General features: G+C 41.0%; 1 protein-coding gene across 1 annotated transcript in view; it reads left to right on the top strand.

Annotated features, from left to right (window-relative positions):
- Positions 1 to 19,474, top strand: part of SH3D19 (SH3 domain containing 19) — a 186,874-nt gene that overhangs the window by 141,782 nt on the left and 25,618 nt on the right. The window contains 11 exon segments of the mRNA XM_079154185.1: positions 8,127 to 8,161; positions 8,163 to 8,235; positions 13,215 to 13,259; positions 13,262 to 13,294; positions 13,297 to 13,325; positions 17,792 to 17,816; positions 17,819 to 17,852; positions 19,126 to 19,190; positions 19,193 to 19,263; positions 19,266 to 19,367; positions 19,369 to 19,395. Of these exon segments, the coding sequence (XP_079010311.1) occupies positions 8,127 to 8,161; positions 8,163 to 8,235; positions 13,215 to 13,259; positions 13,262 to 13,294; positions 13,297 to 13,325; positions 17,792 to 17,816; positions 17,819 to 17,852; positions 19,126 to 19,190; positions 19,193 to 19,263; positions 19,266 to 19,367; positions 19,369 to 19,395 (539 nt within the window).

Below are 19,474 nucleotides of genomic sequence, written 5' to 3'. Positions count from 1 at the left end.
CCTGAAAACCTTTTGATTCCGTTTAAGTTGCAGCCCATGGGCACATGCTCATCTTTAAAAAATAGCTTATCTTTTTTTAAATAGCTGAACATAAGCGTAATTAGGCTGAGAGAAGCTTATGAGAGTTTCCTCTTGTCTTCTTCTTTTTTTTTTTTTCTTTTTTTTTTCCCTTCCCCCCACCCCTCTTTACCCTCTATACAGTACTTCCTTCCTCCATACTTGCCCCCCCCTAACCCTAACTCTAACCCTAACACTAACCCTTCCCTCCCCCCCATTATGTGTCATCCTCCACTTATTAGCGATATCATTCGTCCTTTGGCTTTTTGAGATTGGCTTATCTCACTTAGCATGATATTCTCCAATTTCATCCATTTGCCTGCAAATGCCATAATTTTATCATTCTTTATGGCTGAGTAATATCCATTGTATATATATACCACAGTTTCTTTATCCACTCATCAATTGAAGGGCATCTAGGTTGGTTCCACAGTCTGGCTATTGTGAATTGAGCAGCTATGAACATTGATGTGGCTGTATCTCTGTAGTGCTGATTTTAAGTCCTTTGGGTATAGGCCAAGGAGTGGGATAGCTGGGTCAAATGGAGGGTCCATTCCAAGTTTTCTAAGGAATCTCCACACTGCTTTCCAGAGTGGCTGCACTAATTTGCAGCCCCACCAGCAATGTATGAGTGTACTTTCTCCCCACATCCTTGCCAACACCTGTTGTTGCTCGTATTCTTGATAATCGCCATTCTAATTGGGGTGAGATGGAATCTTAGGGTGGTTTTGATTTGCATTTTTCTTATTACTAGAGATGTTGAACATTTTTCCATATGTTTGTTGATTGCTTGTAGATCTTCTTCTGTGAAGTGTCTATTCATTTCCTTAGCCCATTTGTCGACTGGATTATTTGAATTCTTGGAGTAGAGTTTTTTGAGTTCTTTATAGATTCTGGAGATTAGTGCTCTATCTGAAGTATGATTGGCAAAGATATTCTCCCACTCTGTAGGCTCTTTCTTCGCATTGCTGATAGTTTCCTTTGCTGAGAGAAAGCTTTTTAGTTTGAATCTATCCCAGTTATTGATTCTTGCTTTTATTTCTTGTGCTATGGGAGTCCTGTTAAGGAAGTCTGATCCTAGACCAACAAGGTGAAGATTTGGACCTACTTTTTCTTCTATAATCTGCAGGGTCTCTGGTCTGATTCCGAGGTCCTTAATCCATTTTGAGTTTAGTTTCGTGCATGGTGAGAGATATGGTTTAGTTTCATTCTGTTGCATATGGATTTCCAATTCTCCCAGCACCATTTGTTGAAGAGGCTATCTTTTCTCCATTGCATATTTTTGGCCCCTTTGTCTAGTATGAGAAAATTGTATTATTTGGGTTTGTGTCCGTGTCCTCTATTCTGTACCATTGATCTACCTTTCTATTTTTGGTACCAATACCATGCCGTTTTTGTTACTATTGCTTTGTAGTAGAGTTGAAGATCTGGTATTGCAATACCCCCTGTTTCACTCTTCCTGCTAAGGATTGCTTTAGCTATTCTGGGTTTTCTTATTCTTCCAGATGAATTTCATAATTGCTTGCTCTATTTCTGTAAGGTACGTCATTGGGATTTTAATTGGAATTGCATTGAATTTGTATAGCACTTTAGGTAGTATGGCCATTTTGACAATATTAATTCTTCCTATCCAAGAACATGGAAGATCTTTCCATCTTCTAAGGTGTTCTTTAATTTCTTTCTTTAGTGTTGTATAGTTCTCATTGTAGAGGTCTTTCACCTCTTTTGTGAGATTGATTCCCAAGTATTTTATTTTTTTCGAGGCTATTGTGAATGGGGTAGTTTTCCTAATTTCTCTTTCTGAAGATTCATCACTTATGTATAAAAATGCGTTGGATTTATGGGCATTGATCTTGTAACCTGCTACCTTACTGAATTCACTTATGAGTTCTAAGAGTTTTCTGGTGGAATTTCCAGGTTCCTCTAAATATATAATCATGTCATCAGCGAACAGGGATAGTTTGAGTTCTTCTTTCCTCTTGTCTTCTTTACTGCAGAAAAAGAACTGCTTCCCCTGCTGATCTTTGATATGAGTAGAAATTACAAAAATAATACAGTCGTGGACTTGGGGGTAGCTCAGCAGTAGATGTCCTCCTTGCCTAGCATAAGTGAGGTCCTTCCAAAAACTGAGTTTTCTGAAGAGTCAAGGTAATAAATAGAAACTAATTCTTAGGAACTAAGTATATCTAAATTAGATAAATTAGAAATATCTGCATTATCTCCTTTTAAATAGAATCTAAAAAAGGAAGGTGTGTGTGTGTGTGTGCGTGTGTGTGTGTTTTGGGTATTAAACCCAGACTACTACTTTATGTGCACTCTACCACTGAACTATGCCCCCAGCACCCCTCCCCCACAAAAAAAGAGTTATTATTTTCCTAGTTACTTTATGGAAAAATTGATGGCCATTATTGCCTTGAAAAGGCAACTAGAGGAATAGGAAATTTAAATGTTTTGTTGTTGTTGTTGTTGGTTTGGCATAGGTGTTGAGCTTAATCTTATAAATTTTTTTCCTGTGATTGAAAAAGAATTTTTAAAAATTCAGTTATAAAAACAAAATATTTTTGTTGTAACAGACAATCCAGAGATTTTTATTAAAAATCTTTTTCTCCCTCCTGTACAGTGTGAGCAAAGCATACAGCCTTCTATCTTTGGGCACACCACACCAACACATTCACAGACCTTTTTTCCTACTTTTTACCAAAAATATTTCATCACAGCACACCTGTTACTCAGCATGCTGCTCTCTGCCTGCAGAGGTGGGCTTTACCTACTGCTTAGGCCAACTTCTGACTCATTGTTTCCCTATGCCTTCCTAATGTATCCTCATGTGAGAGTATTTTGTAATTCAGTGATTGCTCTGTTGGCGAACATTCAAGTTGTTTCTTTTTTTTTTTTTTTTTTTTTCAGGGGGTTGGGGAGTACAGGGGATTGAACCCAGGGTTGCTTAACCACTGAACCACATCCCCAGCCCTTTTTTTTTAAATATATATATTTTATTTAGAGACAGGGTCTCGCTAAGTTGCTGAAGCTGACTTTGAACTCTCAATCCTCCTGCCTCAGCCTCCCAAGCCACTGGGATTACAGGCGTGCACAACCACCACACCAGCTCCTTCATTTTTAATTTTGGGTTTTTCTTGGGGTTTTGTTTTTGGCACTGCCATAAATAAACAGATAGATAGATAGATAGATAGATAGATAGATAGATAGATAGATAGATAGATAGATAGATATAGATAAATGCTGTAGTAAGTACTTTTGACTCCTACTAAGTACTTTTTATTCTGAAGAGTGAATTTCCAAAATAAGCACATTTAAATTGTGAACAGCAAGAATCTTTTGCTAAGTCCAAACAGGTTGATCATAACCCAGACATAGAGGTTGAAATTCTGTCAAATTTGTGGCCTGGTAAAACTGTTTTCCAATACTCCTATGGAAGCTTCATCAGACTTATTCACCACACCAACATGTTAGCTAATCTGTATGACAAATTAGGTCCCAACTCAAGTTCCACTTCCAAGGCCATAGCATTAGGTGCCTGAGTTTTACTGGCTGCAACAGTTGTTTCTATGACCATTGGAATCTTTGAAGCTCAGCTGCATTTTAGGACAATACTTCAAATATAAAAATTGCTTGCTGTTAAAAGGTAGGAACTTTAATCAATTTAACAAATGCCATGGTCCAGGTTCCTACCTGGCTCTGCCTGGAGTTCCCAGACACAAAGTGCCGTCTGTGTTTGTAGGTGGCCCACTGATCATTTCTATGGGGGAAAAAAAACACCCCTCTCATGAAAAGATTGAAAAAGGAGAGCTTCAGCGGCTGGTATTGTAGCTCTGTGGTCCAGGACCCAGGTTCAATCCCCAGCACTACACAAAAACAAGTGATCTGCAAACTGTAGAGAGCTGCCCACCATCGTCAAGATGGGAAACAGGCCTCTGGCTCCCCTCAGTGAAGTGAGGCTGTTTGTCCTCCTGACTGATCTGCCCTCCACGAATGGATTCAGAGGATCATAGCCAGAACAACATGCAGACAGAGGTGGACGCCGAGCCCAGAGTCTCTGACACAGTGAGCACAGCTGGGGCACATCATCCAGCAGCCCACTGCTGCCAGACAGTCTGCAGAGCTGGAGGCCAAGGCTTCCTGGCCTCGCCATGTGGAGAAAGGAGGTTTTTTTCACGGAGACGTGTATAGCAGAATGTACATGATCTGAGGGGCCAGTTATGAAAAAGCAGTTAACAGTATTAAAAATAAAAGACCCAAAGAGAGAGTAGGTAGCTCGGCCACTTTGAATATTTTGTATCTAATGCTATTTCAATTTAAAACAGAAAGTGACTGGAGCCTTTCACAGGACAGCTGAGTCCCCCCACAGTGCAGGGTTTGGGGCAGGATTCCCTGAGGCCAGCCCTACATCAGGAAGCGCCTTTTGGGTGCCCCTTTACCCAGCTCCTCAGGGGATGACAATTGGTCTTTTCCCTCCTTTCCCTTCCTGCTCACTCCTGGAATCTGAGAGTGTAGGTGGCACACTGGCCCAGAATTTAATTTGATTTAGGAAAAAATTTAAGTCATTCCAAGCTCAAGATTTTCTTCCCTCTCCACTCCCACCCAGAAAACATTAACTACAAGCTGTGCTAATAACCAACAGGTCATCCGAAGCAACCGTGAACGCACAAGTGCCACTTAAAAGGTAGAACTGCGCAGACATTAGGCTTAATCCTTTTCTTGAACTTTTGATTTTTTTTTTCCCTCTATAGAAAACAGAGCCCTGAAAGAATGGGATGTAATGAGCAAGATTTTTTGGGAGGGGTGGGAAGAGTTTGAGGGCAAGGTCAGTCCCTGATGGAGGTGGGGTGGGGGGCTGGTGGCTCCATGAGGGAGGTGGGTTCCAACAGGGCAGAGAGGCAGAGCAGGGATGGTGGCACTAAGAAATAAGCAGAAAGGAAGGATACAGAAGGAAAGATACTATGTTTCTATGTTCGAATAAAATGTATGCCAAGATTAAATAGATTCTTTAGATTCTTTCATTTTAGCTAATAGTACTTACAACAGATGACCCACTCAAAATTCCGACTTGGTAATATATACAACATTAGGCTTTAATATGAATGAACCAGCTCCTTTTTATCCATTGGCACTGCTATTTCCAAGTGTATATTATTCAAGTTGGAAGAACTATTAGAATAGCTTAACCTGTTGGAAAAATGGACAAACAATTTCATTAATGGAGCCCTTTTCTCCTATTAGTTAGCTTTCTGTCACAGTGACAGAAAACTGAGAAAATCAACTTGTAAGAGAGAAGATTTCTTTTGCTCACGGTTTCGGAGGTTTCAGTCTATGGTCAGCTGGCTCCATTGTTTCTGGGACTGTGGTGAGGCAGAGCATCATGGCGGGAGCACAGGGTGGAGCAGAGCTGCTCACCTCATTTCAGCGGGGAAGGAGGGAGGGAGGGAGAGACACTGGAAGCAGGATGTACTCTTCAAGGGCACACCCACAGTGACCTACCTCCTCCAATTAGGCCCCAGCTCCCAAAGGTTCCACCACCTCCACCAGCACCATAGACTGGAAGCCAAGCCTCTGACACAAGGCTTTTGGGCAACATGTTAAATCCAAACCTTAACACCTCTCCCCGCCCCACCTATTTCATGCTGTAACCTGCTTCCCTTCTGTCCGTACCCGAGGTCCCTCTGCGTTTTCCTTTTTCAACAGTACTTCTCACTTTCCACACAAATTGTTTACCTGTTATACCTGTTGTTAACTGTCTCCATCTCCATCTCCCTGCTGGAACAGGAGCTCCGTGATGGCTTGGTTTCCAGTACATTCCCAACTTTTGAATAGCATTCGATGTATCACAGGCACCCAGGAATGAACAAAAGTGCAAAAGCAAATTACAAAGAAATTGATATAAAATGATCCTGTTTTTAAAATATCTACATAGTAATAGAGATAATATTTACAGAAAAATCTATGGCCAGACATATCAAATTTTAGATAATGACTATTATTATTACAGAGATGAGATTGCAAGAGATTTTTCTCTGCCATATATTTCTTAATGTTTTCCATTTTTTACAGCAAACATTACTTTGAAGTAAAAAAAAATAATGTGATCACAAAGTAAGAAATTAACTCAAAGAATGTGGCTAAATCTAAAAAGCAAGAGCTTTGTTTCATGGGGAACATAGGTTACAGTGGAAGAAAATTTTCCTATAATATAGTCTTTTATTTTTAGTTTGATGATTTTTTTTGCTATCTTGAATTTTCTTTCTTTCTTTCCTTCATTCATTCATTCATTCATTCATTCATTCATTTAGTGGTGCTGGGAATTGAATCCAGGGGCTCACAAATGCTAGGCAGATGCTCTGCCACTGAGTTATACTCCCAGCCCCTGAACTGGTTCTCATAAAGTGGTCATCTAATTCTTTTTTCACAGTAGCCTGATGATAATTATCTTAGCTAACATACCATCTGGAGACCTAACCTAAGTGGCCGATAAAACTTAAAATAGGGTTGTACTTTACCATCCTATCTCTCCACCTCACACTGATACTAAGAGACCAGATAAGCCAACACATGTGAGTGTTGAGCACTGTGTAATCCAGTGACTAGGGAGGCTGAGGCAAGATGATCATAAGTTCCAGGCCAGCATCGGCAACTTCAGGAGGCCTTAAACACACTTAGCAAGACCCTGTCTCAAAATAAAAAATAATAAGTGTGGGGGATATGGCTCAGTGGTTAGAATCCCCAGTAGCCCTCCCCTGGGGGAAAAAAAAAAAGCAAGCGAGTAGCTAGTAAGTGACGCCTTGGGCAGGGTGCATAAAGCTGAGGATGCCTGAGAGCCTGGTGGCAGGGAAGGGGAAGTGCTATGTTGCAAAGGGCTTATTCTTAGGTCAGCTCTCATGTGTCCTATAGTGAGCTGGTCAGCAGAAGGCTTATGAGCTGCAGGTCATTCCATCACAGGTAGAATGTGATGAGTCTGCTCACCAGGGAGCATGGAGTGCATTCATGGGAGAGAGAGCACCTCCCTGTAGACAGGAATCCGGAGAGCTGTGCAGAGTTCCAGCGTGCGCTGGTTCTGTCTCTGGTGGAATAAGGGCCGTCAGCCTCCGGAGATCCGCATCTGTAAGAGCATCCACTATAGAGCATCTTATTTTATTTTTGCTCATCTATTTATTTTCACATTTCCTATCTTTAAAAGAAAATACAGTCGTTTTCCCAAACCACTGAAAGAATATTTACATTAAAGAAAAACATCCAGGACTGGGGTTGTGGCTCAGTGGGCAGAGCTCTTGCCTAGCCACAGGTGAGGCGCACTGGGTTCAATTCCTCAGCAACCGCATAAAAACAAAGAAATTTTTTTTTAAAAAGGTTACATTCTTAAAAGAAAAAAAGCCCATTACATTCTGGTTTTTTTTTTTTTTTTTTAAAGAAGTTTTATAGTTATGCTTTTGTTTTAAATACTTTACCTGGGCACATACTATCCATTTAAATAAATCAGTAAAGATAAAGAAATGCTGAGTCATATATCCTTGTCCCCAAATTACATATTTTATTTATTTCTGGAATAAAATGTTTTTCATGTTCATGTCACTGGAGTGCAGAACTTACTGACATCTGAATCCAAGGCTGCTGGGCAGGTGCGGAGGGTGAGGGCTGTTGGTGGTCCTTAGGGTAAACTGTTGGCATGTGCCCGGGAGGTGGGGAAGGAACTCTTCCTTCCTGGGGGAACTGGGAGGGTTTATGATTTGGAAAGATGGTCTCATGTCACTTGCCCCTCATTTTCAGGTAGACACTTAGGAAATTATTACACTTCCCTGAAAGCTCCCTTTACATAATTCAGGATTGTCCTGGACCTCTCTCATCACAGAGAGAGAAAAGCCCTATGAATTATTACAGAGTACTAAATTATTTCCTTTTATGAGCTCCAACTTTGTTTTCGTCTCTGTAAACTGAGATTTTGTTTATCCATGAATAGTTTCCCTGGGGCATGAAAAATATGACTCGTAAATATGAATGAGGTTTTTTGTTTGAGTTCGTGTTAACTAAAACATGCAAAATAAAACTATGTTTTCCATTAGATCCCTTTCAGCTCCCCACAAAAACTGAACCAACAAAAGGAAAGAGCACTTCAACCAGCAACCGCCAGGAAGCCCACTGTGATTCGAATTCCATCCAAACCAGGAAAATGTAAGCACTTCTCTGCCTGCATATTTATTTACATTTCCAAGTGCCTGGGAGAATATATTATTCCAATTTATCAAAGTCTGCTTTTGAAATTATTGGTAACCTGCCATTTATTATTCACAGTCATGGATCATTCAACGCAAGGTGTTTTCTCTCATTCTTTGCAGAATTAGCTCAGTACATTTGAATTTCATTTTTATGTAAGGTTGTGTTTACACAGAGAGAATGGGGGAGACTGTGAGTCTCAGAACAATGTAGTATACCATGTTGGTGGCTCTGGTAGAGGTTGGTAGGAAAGTAATTGAAACTAATAGCAAATGAAATTGTATGTGTCCATCAGGGTATTATTTTTTCCAATCAGCATTATCTTAATATGCCTATGTGTGATTTGTGTGAAAAGTTGTAACCAAAAGTTTAAAAGCATATAATAGGACTGAGATTATAGCTCAGTGGTGGAGCGCTTGCCTCACAGGTATGAGGCACTGGTTTGTATACTCAGCATCACATACAAATAAATAAATAAATATTTCTGCGTCCATCTACAACTAAAAATATATTTTTTTAAAAAAGCGTATGACAGGGCTGGGAGATAGCTCAGTTGGTAGAGTGCTTGCCTCGCAAGCACAAGGCCCTGGGTTCAATCCCCAGCACCACAAAAAAAAAAAAAAAAAGCGTATGACAGTGTATGGAAACTCCTTTTTTCTTATGATGGCTCACTTACAAGTAAAAATACTTTGTAAATTACTGTAACTATGCATTTTCAGATAATTTCTTACTTGATTTTTAAGTGATGTGGTAGATGAAATTCTGTATGAGCTGTAACAAGCACTTCCAAAGGAAATGTGAGCTGGGTGCAATGGTGCATGGCTGCGATCCCAGCAGCTCATGAGGCAGGAGGATCCCAAGTTCAAAGCCAGCCTCAGCAACTTAGTGAGACCCTCTCTCTAAATAAAATATAAAAAAACAGCAGGGGATATGGCTCAGTGGCTAAGCACCCTGGGTTGAGTGCTCAGTACCAAAAAACAAAACAAACAAGAAATGTGGTATTTAGGGCTGGGGACATAGCTCAGGGGTAGTGTGCTTACCTAGTATACCCACGCCCCTGGGTTTGATCCCCAGCACTATGGGTTGCGGGGTGGGGGCAGGGAAGAAATTTGCTGTTTATTGTAATGGAAAAGCCAAAGGGCCAAAACTATTTATTTTAGGCTCCAGAGATTATTTTTTAAGTATGGGTAGTAGTGTGTGTGTGTGTGTGTGTGTGTATACGTACACACACATGGTAGGTTCCAGAGCAGTTCCTGGCATTGCTGAGAGTGATCACAGTGCTTTTCCCATGGCCTTCTAACTTGGTTTTGCCCTCCCTGCTTTCGCAGGGCCCAGATGCACGCTGGTCTTGGTCTGACAGGAGTCTTCCCACTCCGTTCCCCCTCGCAGAGCAGGTGTCCGGGTCTTCAACCTGTACCACCACCCCAGGACTGTCGCTGGCATGCCCTTTATTTTAGGGTTTCATTTTTTCTTTGAAGCACTACCCAGAAGAATCAGATTGGTTTTAGTCTATTGATGGGTTTGCCACTCACCGATGGCTCTCGGCCAAGTAGCTAGAAGATTGAACTGAGTTGCTGTGAACAGTGAGGAGGAGAAAAAAATCAAGGGTATAAAATTCTGGTGGTTTCTCACTTCTTAGGGAGTTATATTGTAGTGTGAATTAAAGAACAGGTGGTACATTTCTTCTGACAGTGTCATATAGCCCAGAAAATCAATCAAATGATAGCTCATTGGGTTGTTTGCCTGTTTGCTGTTACCTTATTAAATGCACTCTGGATTTTAACAGTCATAGTAAAATATAATGATAGTAAATATTGCCAGAATCCCACATGGGTCTTAAGCAATACAACTTTTATACTTAAATTTATTCTCCTATTCTGTTCTGTGTTTTAAGACGCCAGGTTTGAAGATTAGACAGGAAGACTAACAGGACATAACATAGTCATATTCATGGCTGTGATTTATTACAGCAGAAGTGTGTGAGGCAGCTGGGCACAGGGGCACACACCTGTAATCACAGCGGCTTGGGAGGCTGAGGCAGGAGGATTGAGAGTTCAAAGCCAGCCTCAGCAACTTGGTAAGGCCCTAAGCAACTCAGTGAGACCATGTGAAAAGCCCTGGGTTCTCTCCCTGGTACCAGGGAGGAGAAGGGGAATATATGAGGCAAAATCAACAAAGGGAAAAGGTAAATGGGGTGAGATGTGGAGGAAACCTGGCAAGTGTCTGAGTCTTTTGTTAGTGACATCACACAGGACAAGTTAACCCTCCCCACAAGGAGCTGTGACAACACACGTGAAGTGTTGTCACCCAGAGAGGTTCAGCAGGGACTCACTGCCCAGGGTCGTGAGTGGGGGCTGGGTACATCGGCACCCCAGAAATCTTGGCATGTACTAAAATTCCAGATTCCCAGAAGAAAAGCACATGTTCCACATAAAACATACTCTCGCGTTTTCTCAGTGCTGGGATTGGTGGGAACTGTCCCAAAGTCCAAATTCCCAGATGCCATCCAAGAACCAAGCTTGAAAGCAGGCTAAGGATAAGAGCTCCAGGCCTGCTATGGTGACCTTTTCTGCACACCTGTAAACTGGGTGTACCAGGGGAGAAACTTGGATCTCCCGAGGGACTCCAGGAACTGTGAGAGAGTTGAATGCATCACATGTGCTAAATGTGAGGGAACTGACATGCCAAGAAGGTTTCTTTTCCTTTTTTTTGGGGGGGGGGTGGGGGGGGGCGGGGGGGGGGGGGGTGCAGGGCAGGTACCAGGAATTGAACTCCTAGCTACTTGGGAGGCTGAGGCAGGAGGTTTGCAAGTTTGAGGTCATCCTTGGCAACTTAGTGAGACCCTGTCTTAAAATTTAAAAAACTTTTGAAAAGACTGCGGATGTAGCACAGTGATAGAGCACTGTGGGTTCAATCCTTGGGACTGAAAAATGAATGAATACATATATATATATGTATCTAACAAAAATCAGTTCCCCCAAATATATTATTAGTTATTAAGCAATGTGTATATGCTACCAAAAAACAAGAACAAGACTTTTGGTGTCTGGAGAAGTTGGAATGGACCAGGAAGAGAGGAACACTGTGGTGCAGAAATCCCTGATATTCTTCGAGCCCATGAGCTCTTCCCCCTTGGGACCTGTTCCTTCTCACTAGAACATTCTTTTCCCAGATATCCACATGGCTCCCCACTCCGCATTCCTTCAGGTCTCTGCTCAGATGCCACTTCTTTCCTTGGTGATACCTTCACGGGCCTGCACCATAAAAGCGGGATTCTGCTTTCACAGCCTGCGTGTGCCCTTGCCAGACACCCTGTGGTGGCCCTGCCTGCCCAGAAGCCCCCTTCTCACTACTTCCCTGTTTCCACTTTGTACTCTTAAATATTTCTTACAGTGGTGTCATATGCTCATGCAGTTTGCTTTCCTTTTAAGAATAGGGAAAGTCCGGTTAGGGGAACGTCTTCAAAATGGGGACTGCCTTCAGGGCTGGGGGCTTAGCCCAGTGGCAGGACGCTTGCCAAGCCTGGGGGACAGAGTAGATGGTGACCGAGTTGGCTGTGCCTGCATGTGTCTTAATTCCCAGGCGGCTCTGCCTCTCACTCCAAACACTTGCCTGTCTCTAAATCATTGTTTCTCTAGCAGCTGGCCTGGGTATTTTCCTCCCTTGGAGAATGTTTTCCTGTCTGTGGATAAAACAGGAACCTGACAAATCATCCTCTTGTTACATAGGTTTTTTTACAGTGAAATGGAAGTAGCAAGCGTTCATTTGAAAAAAATGAGAATCCCCATCTCCTTTCAGGGCCCAAACCAAACACTGTAAAAGGTGGCCTTGGCTTCCTTCAGTGTGTCATGGTCATCTGCTCCTCAGGTATTTTTGCACCCGGATTTTAATTAGCTGTCATTAATTAAATCTGGTCGTCTTTATTTCTTTCAAAATAAGTTGGGAGTACACTGTTACTGAGATAAGGCTGTGGTTTGGAATATAAAGGTATTGTTTGTTTAATTGAGGCTGTGTCATTAATCTAGAGCTAACGAATTAGAAAACATTTATTTACTTGTGGATGGGAGTAGGTTGGGCATGCCACCTCTTAAACAACATGTCTTATTAGAATGAGACAGACTTTGGGGTTCAAAAGCAAAACCAAAAACAAAACACTAACATTAAGACTGTGGATAGCTCATATATTTTTTTCTTCAGTTTCTTCATCTGTAAAATAGGTAGCATATTATCTAGCACAACACCATCTAGTAGATCTTCCTGCAGAGTTGGGAATGTTCCATATCTGTGCTCTCTAGTAAGTAACCCTCAGCCACCCATGACTGTTGAGTCCTTGAACAACGTGTGCCGGAGGATGATGGTGCTACCTGGGAGGCCGAGGTAGGAGGGTTGCAAGTTCAAGTCCAACCTGGGTAACTTAGCAAGACCCTATCTCAAAATAGAAACAGGGCTGGGGAGAACAGCTCAGTGATAGAAGGGCTTTGCCCAGCATGTACGAGCCCTAAGATTGTACCCAGTACCATAAAAGAGGGAAGGAGGGAGGTCACCATCTTTGTTTGACTAGTGCCAACTGAGGAATGAAATTTTCATTTTATTTTCATTACATTAAATACTCACATGTGGTTACTAGCTAGTAGACTAGAAAAATCTAGAACATAGAAATTGGCTGAAGACATATATTCAAATAAAGTTGCCTTGAGTTAAGGCCAGGCACATAGAAGCTTCTCCAACAAATGCTAGCTGCGTTGCAATTAGTAGCATTCTTTCACTCTCTATAGAATATATAATAAACTAACTGGTGTTGACCAACAGATCAATTTCTGTCCATCCTTTGTGTGGCTCTTTTGTGCTAGCCATTTTTCTAAGGAATCAACCTATAATCATTTCATTCTTTGGAATCCCAGACTAGGCATTACTGATGAATTACTGTTTTTTCCCAGGTTTACATGAGGATCCGCAAAGCCCACCTCCACTCCCTGCTGAAAAACTATTGGAAACACTTACAGCACAGTACCTGGAAAACCAGTGACGTTGACAGAACTAGAAACTTGGTAAGTGGCTGTAGATTGTGTTGTGTAGATGTTGAAGACAGAGCTGTGCACTAATTTTAAATATTCAGCTAATGTCTAAATTATTTTACTACTGGTCATACTGAAAAATTACCTTTATTAGAAACCAGTTGCTAAATCCCACATGTGATGTTCAATATTTTAGAATTCCCTACAGAGGGATTAGGCTAATTCATTGTACTTCATTATAAAATAATCTGTATTGGACCAATGTAATGACATTGTCTTTTAAATGAAGCTAATAAGGAGGAGGTGATTTAAAATCTTGGAAAACCTTTAATATTTGTGGAAGTGGATTTAGCCAGATTGTCAGCTTTTATTTGAAATACCCAACTGGCGACATAATGTTGAGATAATTACCCTAAGACTTTTAAAATGTGAAATTAAAGAGTAATTTGTGTTTTAAATTAGGAAAACATACTTTACTGTTCACATGTTAGGATGATGTATATATATTTTTTATTTCAATCTCAATATGGTTCCTCATGTATTTTAAAGTTTTTCCACATGATAGATGATCTTTAAGGCTTGTTTCATGAGAAATCGATTCTTAAACTCTTGAACACGTTTTCAGTTCAAATTTTATAATAGGTTTGCACTGTGCTTTATCATACAGGCAAACCCATCTCATCATCTAGAAAGGAGAAATTTCTTTTGAAGGAAATATTATGTCAATACCAAGTTAAAGGACATTTCTGTAGAATGAATTATATTTAGTGATCATTTGCATTTTTAAAAGTGCTAGCGATCAGTTTTTTTATTAAAAACTGGGCCAAGCCAGGAGTGGCACGCACCTGTAATCCCAGTGATTCAGGAGGGCTAAGGCAGGGAGGATGGCAAGTTCAAAGGCAACCTTAGCAACTTAGGAGGCCCTAAACAATTTGGGGGAGACCCTGTTGTCAAAATTAAAAAATAAAAGGGCTGGGGATGTGGCTCAGTGGTTACGTACCCCTGGGTTCAATCCCTGGTACCAAAAAAAAAAAAACAAGGGCCCCTAGCATTCTGTTGTTGAATGGGAACATCCCCCCTTTTCAAGGAAGAGTAGCTGCCTGAGAAGGTTTATGGGTTTTCTGCTCTCAAAGTGTTTAAAAGGGGAGTGAGAGGGGTGATGAGTAGTGTCCGTATCATTCCAACAATGATGTCATGGGTTTTGTGAGTGACAAAGCGCTATTGAAATAATAGGCATTATTATATTTGGTGTTAAGTAGTCTCCAAGCAACTCCCACACTTTAGGAAAAAACAGGGAAAAGGAAGCTGGAATAAACTAAACCGTCTGGGAGACGCTACATGCATAGTTGTGTTTGTACCTCACAATAATTACATGAGGAAAATCCCCTTCTCCACTGTTGATGGAGGGAGGCGGGGCAGTCTGTACTTTCATAAATATACACCATCATAGACACACTGAGTATGAAAGAAGAAGAAATGCGGGAACAGACACAAGTTAAATGATTTGCCTGAAGTCACATGTCCAGACTTCTAGAGACTGAAAGTCAAATATATGCTTAAGAAATTCCTTTTGTTTGAGAATTAAAATTACTGAACAAATTTTAGGCCAGAAGCCCAAGACTAAAAGTGTGGATATGAGGGTCTCCAGAAAGAATATTTCATCAGTGTAGTGGCCCAGAAGGATAGGCCTGGTCTTTGCCAGCTGTGTCTTCTGATGGCACAGGACAAAACCCTCTGCTGTTTTTCTTGCCATGGATACTGGGGAACTTTCCACCTCAGGTAAGATGGCCGCAGTTGCCAGACCTCACTTTCTTCACCTCAGTGGAGAGGGACTCCAGGTTGAGGAGCGTCAGGGCCCCTGGAGCCTTCTGTGTGTGCTGGTCTGCACACAGGCTCTCCCCCAAGGAAGCTACCCGCAGGTACAGGAGGAGAGCCAGCCAACAGTGCAGTGTGTGTCAAGGGTCTGCAGGAGGAGACAGGCTGATTTGAATTCAGGGACTTAAGCAAGCCTAAGTTCTTAGGAAAAATACATCTGTAGAGGCTGCTTAGTATTCCCACACACAAGAGCACACAAGCCTGAGAGTGTGGTCTCAGGAGACTACCTGTCTCTTTAAAAATGCCACAAAAAAACGGAGAATTATTTTGAACTTGAAGTGTGATTCTAATGCAGATGAACAAAAAGATTTCTGCAGACACAATACAAGCAGAAAATCAAATTTGCCAGGACCTAAAATGGCTTATCCAGACACATCAAATGCCAAATCCAGGGATGTCAGACTAGAGAAAAATTTCCAAAGAGCAGGTGTAGAGAGGCTTTGAAGTATGCATGGAATACAAAAGAGGAGAAAGTCCCTAATCAATAATCTTCCAAAGACTGTCAGCAGAACCTGGGCATGAGCCCGTGGTTGAGAAACACAAACACAATAGCTTCCTGCAGGAACTGTCCTTGTTCTTGGCATTTGGAGTATTTCAGACGTTAGCAGTGCCTTTCAAGATGTGCCTGATGTCCCTGAGGATTTTGAATCTATTGCCTTTTTTATATAGATTTAAATTTGCTCACTGTAGAAAATTGAGAAAATAAAAAAATATTTAAGATTTCACACAAAAATATCACCATGGGTCTGGGAGATAGTAGTAGAACAATTTGCATGCTCAGGGGACCTGGGTTCAATCCCTAGAATCACCAAAGAGCAAAACAAACAAAACCACCACCCAGGAAAAACTGCAGGTAATATTTGGACACAAATTTAGGACCCATATGCTGTGTATTTATTACAATACATCATCCTTACCTTTCCTTGTCAAATTCATACATTGGATTCTTTTGAAATTATTTCTTTATTGTTAAGGTATATAACTATAATTTTGAAGGAAAGCAATAAAAATTTCTCCCTGTTAGCTTGTTTGCTTTAAATTATATAATATATATATATATAGTTGTAGATATATATATAAGTATATGTATTTATTTTTATGTGGTCCTGAGGATTGAACCCAGTGCCTAGGCAAGCCCCTGTTTGCATTAATTTTAAAGACCACCCAAGAAGTAAGTGCATTTTCAAGTGTCACAGTGATATTTGTCAGGAAGAAATATAGACAGCAGTGTATTTATAAGGCATGGACTATATTCTGGAATATTGCAGGGTTTATGAACTGGTGACTCGCCTCACTACATTAGCCGAACTCATTAGTGAAACCAAGTTTTAAGGGCAAGCTTAATTTGTTTTTAAAAAATGGGATTTTAAAACATTGAAACATGTTTGAATGATCACCATTATTGGCACTTAGTCATTTGGTTTTTAAGGGAAAGTATAGATATTCCAGTGTGATTTAAAATCATTAAAGTGAGTTTTTAACTCATTTATAGTATACAAAAAAGAAGACAGTTTAGATTAGCCCAGATATTCCCAAGTTTTATTTAAACCCCCTTACAAATAAAGGACTGACCATTTTCCCTTGTGATGGTCTTAGAATACTTCTTGCATGTTGTTTTGGGGTCTTAGAAAGTAGGAGAGGAAAAGTAGGTCTTAGCTGGAAATTTTTCAATCTGATTGAAAAAAGGAAAAAAAAAAAAAAAAAAGAAAAAGAAGATTTAGTGAAGTTTTGGGTTGTTGTTGTTGTTTGAGTTTGGCTTTGAGAATCTTTTGACTCATCACTCAACAGGAAATCTGAAGATATTTCTGTGAGTTGTACTCATTCTCCAGTGCTTGGCTACGCCATGTTCAGAACACCTGTTAAGCAGCACAGTTTGATTTCCCATCCTTGGGGCAAGTCTTCCTGTTAATCTCTACACTTCCAGTTTCTCTCATCTACGATTAGGCCTACACCCATCTTTAATTTTTTATAATTGTTCCCCTTTACTCTTCCATATAAAACTCTTCTAACCCATCCATTCTGCGCTACCATGGTGGTACAGTGCCCTTCTTTCTTGGACTTGTATTTCCCCTCACAGGCCTTCTTTTCAGGCCATGCCTTAGGTCGCTTTTAATCCCCCCCTCTCAGTTGCAAATGTTGAAACAATCCAGTGATAGATCTACCATCCATGAGATAGGATCTACCTGTTTGAAACAGAATACTAATAACCACTTCACTTACTAGGTGTTTAAACCCACGAGCAGAGTGTTTCCTCTGTGTCATTGGGATTAATAAATGTCATGTGTTTGTGTGATTCCTATGGAGCCTGCTTAAATTGTTACTCCCTAATGTCTCCGCATCACCAGATGCGTGGCCCCGCAGTCCTTTTGTCGGGTTCTGGTTCACAACAGGAGACACCTTGGTTTCCTCTGCTGCTTGTTTTTTACCTATATTAAGGACGTGGATAGTGGGGGTAGGAGTGAGAGTACTGAGTTATATTGTTTGAGATCAAACACTCTTTCTGCTATTTTCAATAACTCAGCTACATTTCATTTTTAGATCCAGCTAAAATGTCTAAAATTCCTCTGGGACAAACTCTTGTTTAAGATTAATGTTGGCTAATAATTTTCCTCCAATACTCGTAGGAATCCAACCACGCTTGTGAGACTGGAGGTTTGTGCGAGGACCCCCAAGGTTGCCACCAAGGTAAGGAAATGTGGGAAAAGCTAGAAATAAATGAAAGCTGGGCACTGTGGGGCACACCTGTAGTACCCAGCAGCTCAGGAGGCTGAGGCAGGAGGATCGCAAGGTTAAAGCCAGCCTCAGCAACCTAGCAAGGCCCTAAGCAACTCAGAGAGACCCTGTCTCAAAATAAAACATTAAATAAAAAGGACTGGGTGGGAATATGTTTGAGTGCTTTTGTGTTCAATTCCCTGGTACCAAAAAATAAAATAAAATGAATGACTCAGAGGACCTGACTGTCTTTTTTAGTGTCATCCAGACCAAGTATTGTTGGCCTCAGATCTTCTTTTAGAGATAAAATAACCCAGGAATTCACCCAGGCTGCCAGCCCACAGTCCGCTTCTGACAGCGGTTAGAGGAATTTCTGCCCTTTTTCTTTTAACACAGTCCAAAAATTTGCAGAGCATGAACATGGATCTCTTACTTTTTCTCAAACAAATGAACAAGACTCCTTTCCAAACCTACAACCACCCTACTTGTGAAACACACACATGCGCACACGCACTACACACGCACGCAAGCACACACACACTCCCAATAAGAGAGACAGTGCTGGTTTTTGGCATTTGTAAGGGACCACAAACTTGTAAATTCAGAGGTGACCTCCTTTCTGAGCTCCGGAGCTGTTTGAACAAAAGGCTGTAATGCTACCAGAAGACACTGCCATGTTAAAATTTCTTTCTATCATAGTTTTTAAGGAAAAGCTTTCAGCATAATAGTTGTCCTCTCCCATTTTCAAAATGAGCTTCCTTTATGTTAATCTAAATTAGAGTCTTAACAGTAACTCCTACCATATGAACATCAGGGGGTTTTGATGTTCCTTTTCTAATCACGTACAAGCCCCCAGCACATATACCTGGTATCTTATTAGAAGCTTTTCATCTCAGACTTGGGTAGTAAAGTGCTTAGCTTCCTGAAATAGTCATAGTGTGTTTAAGAGCAGTCAGGGCCTCAGAGAGCTCATGATAGTAAATGCTTGTTTGTCTTGAACTAATGAATCTCTAGTGTAAGATAACAGGAATCTGGAACATCATGGCATTTCCTCTAATAATATAATGTTTAATGCAGCAGTCATTTGCTCAAAAATAGCATACCCTGCAGGTTTCAGTAAATCGTATTCCACTAGCAGAAAGCTATGTGTGTGTGTGTGTTCCTGTGTGGGGCACCTAAAGAAAAGGACAGAGCAGAACCTCATACTGAGCAAAGCACTGACTCGTGTCTTCCCTTTGACTTCCAGACCTGTAAATGGAAAGCCCACTCCAGCCAGACGGCCTCCTCCCAAAGGAGCCCCTGAGAGGCCACCTCGCCCAAACTCTCTGCAACCCGAACATCAAATAAAAAGCTGCCTTTTAATCGGTCCTCTTCTTACATGGATTCTTCCAGAAAAAACAAAGTCACTTGGCATCTGGGCTCTCAAAAACCAAGAGTCAAGTCTTTAAAGATCAAGATCCGGTGCTACCCCCCCTCGTCCCAAAACCAGGGACACCCTCTCTACAGGAAATACATGGTAAGTTGAGCTTTTAAAAGTGTCTGTAGTTAAGAGGTTTGTTCTAAAATGTACTTAAAAATCCATTATTCCTTAGAAA

This window comes from Sciurus vulgaris (assembly GCF_902686455.1).
Source record: "Sciurus vulgaris genome assembly, chromosome: 9".
NCBI lineage: Eukaryota > Metazoa > Chordata > Mammalia > Rodentia > Sciuridae > Sciurus > Sciurus vulgaris.
Note: the sequence above shows the minus strand (reverse complement) of the source record. Positions and strands in the feature narration are given on the sequence as shown.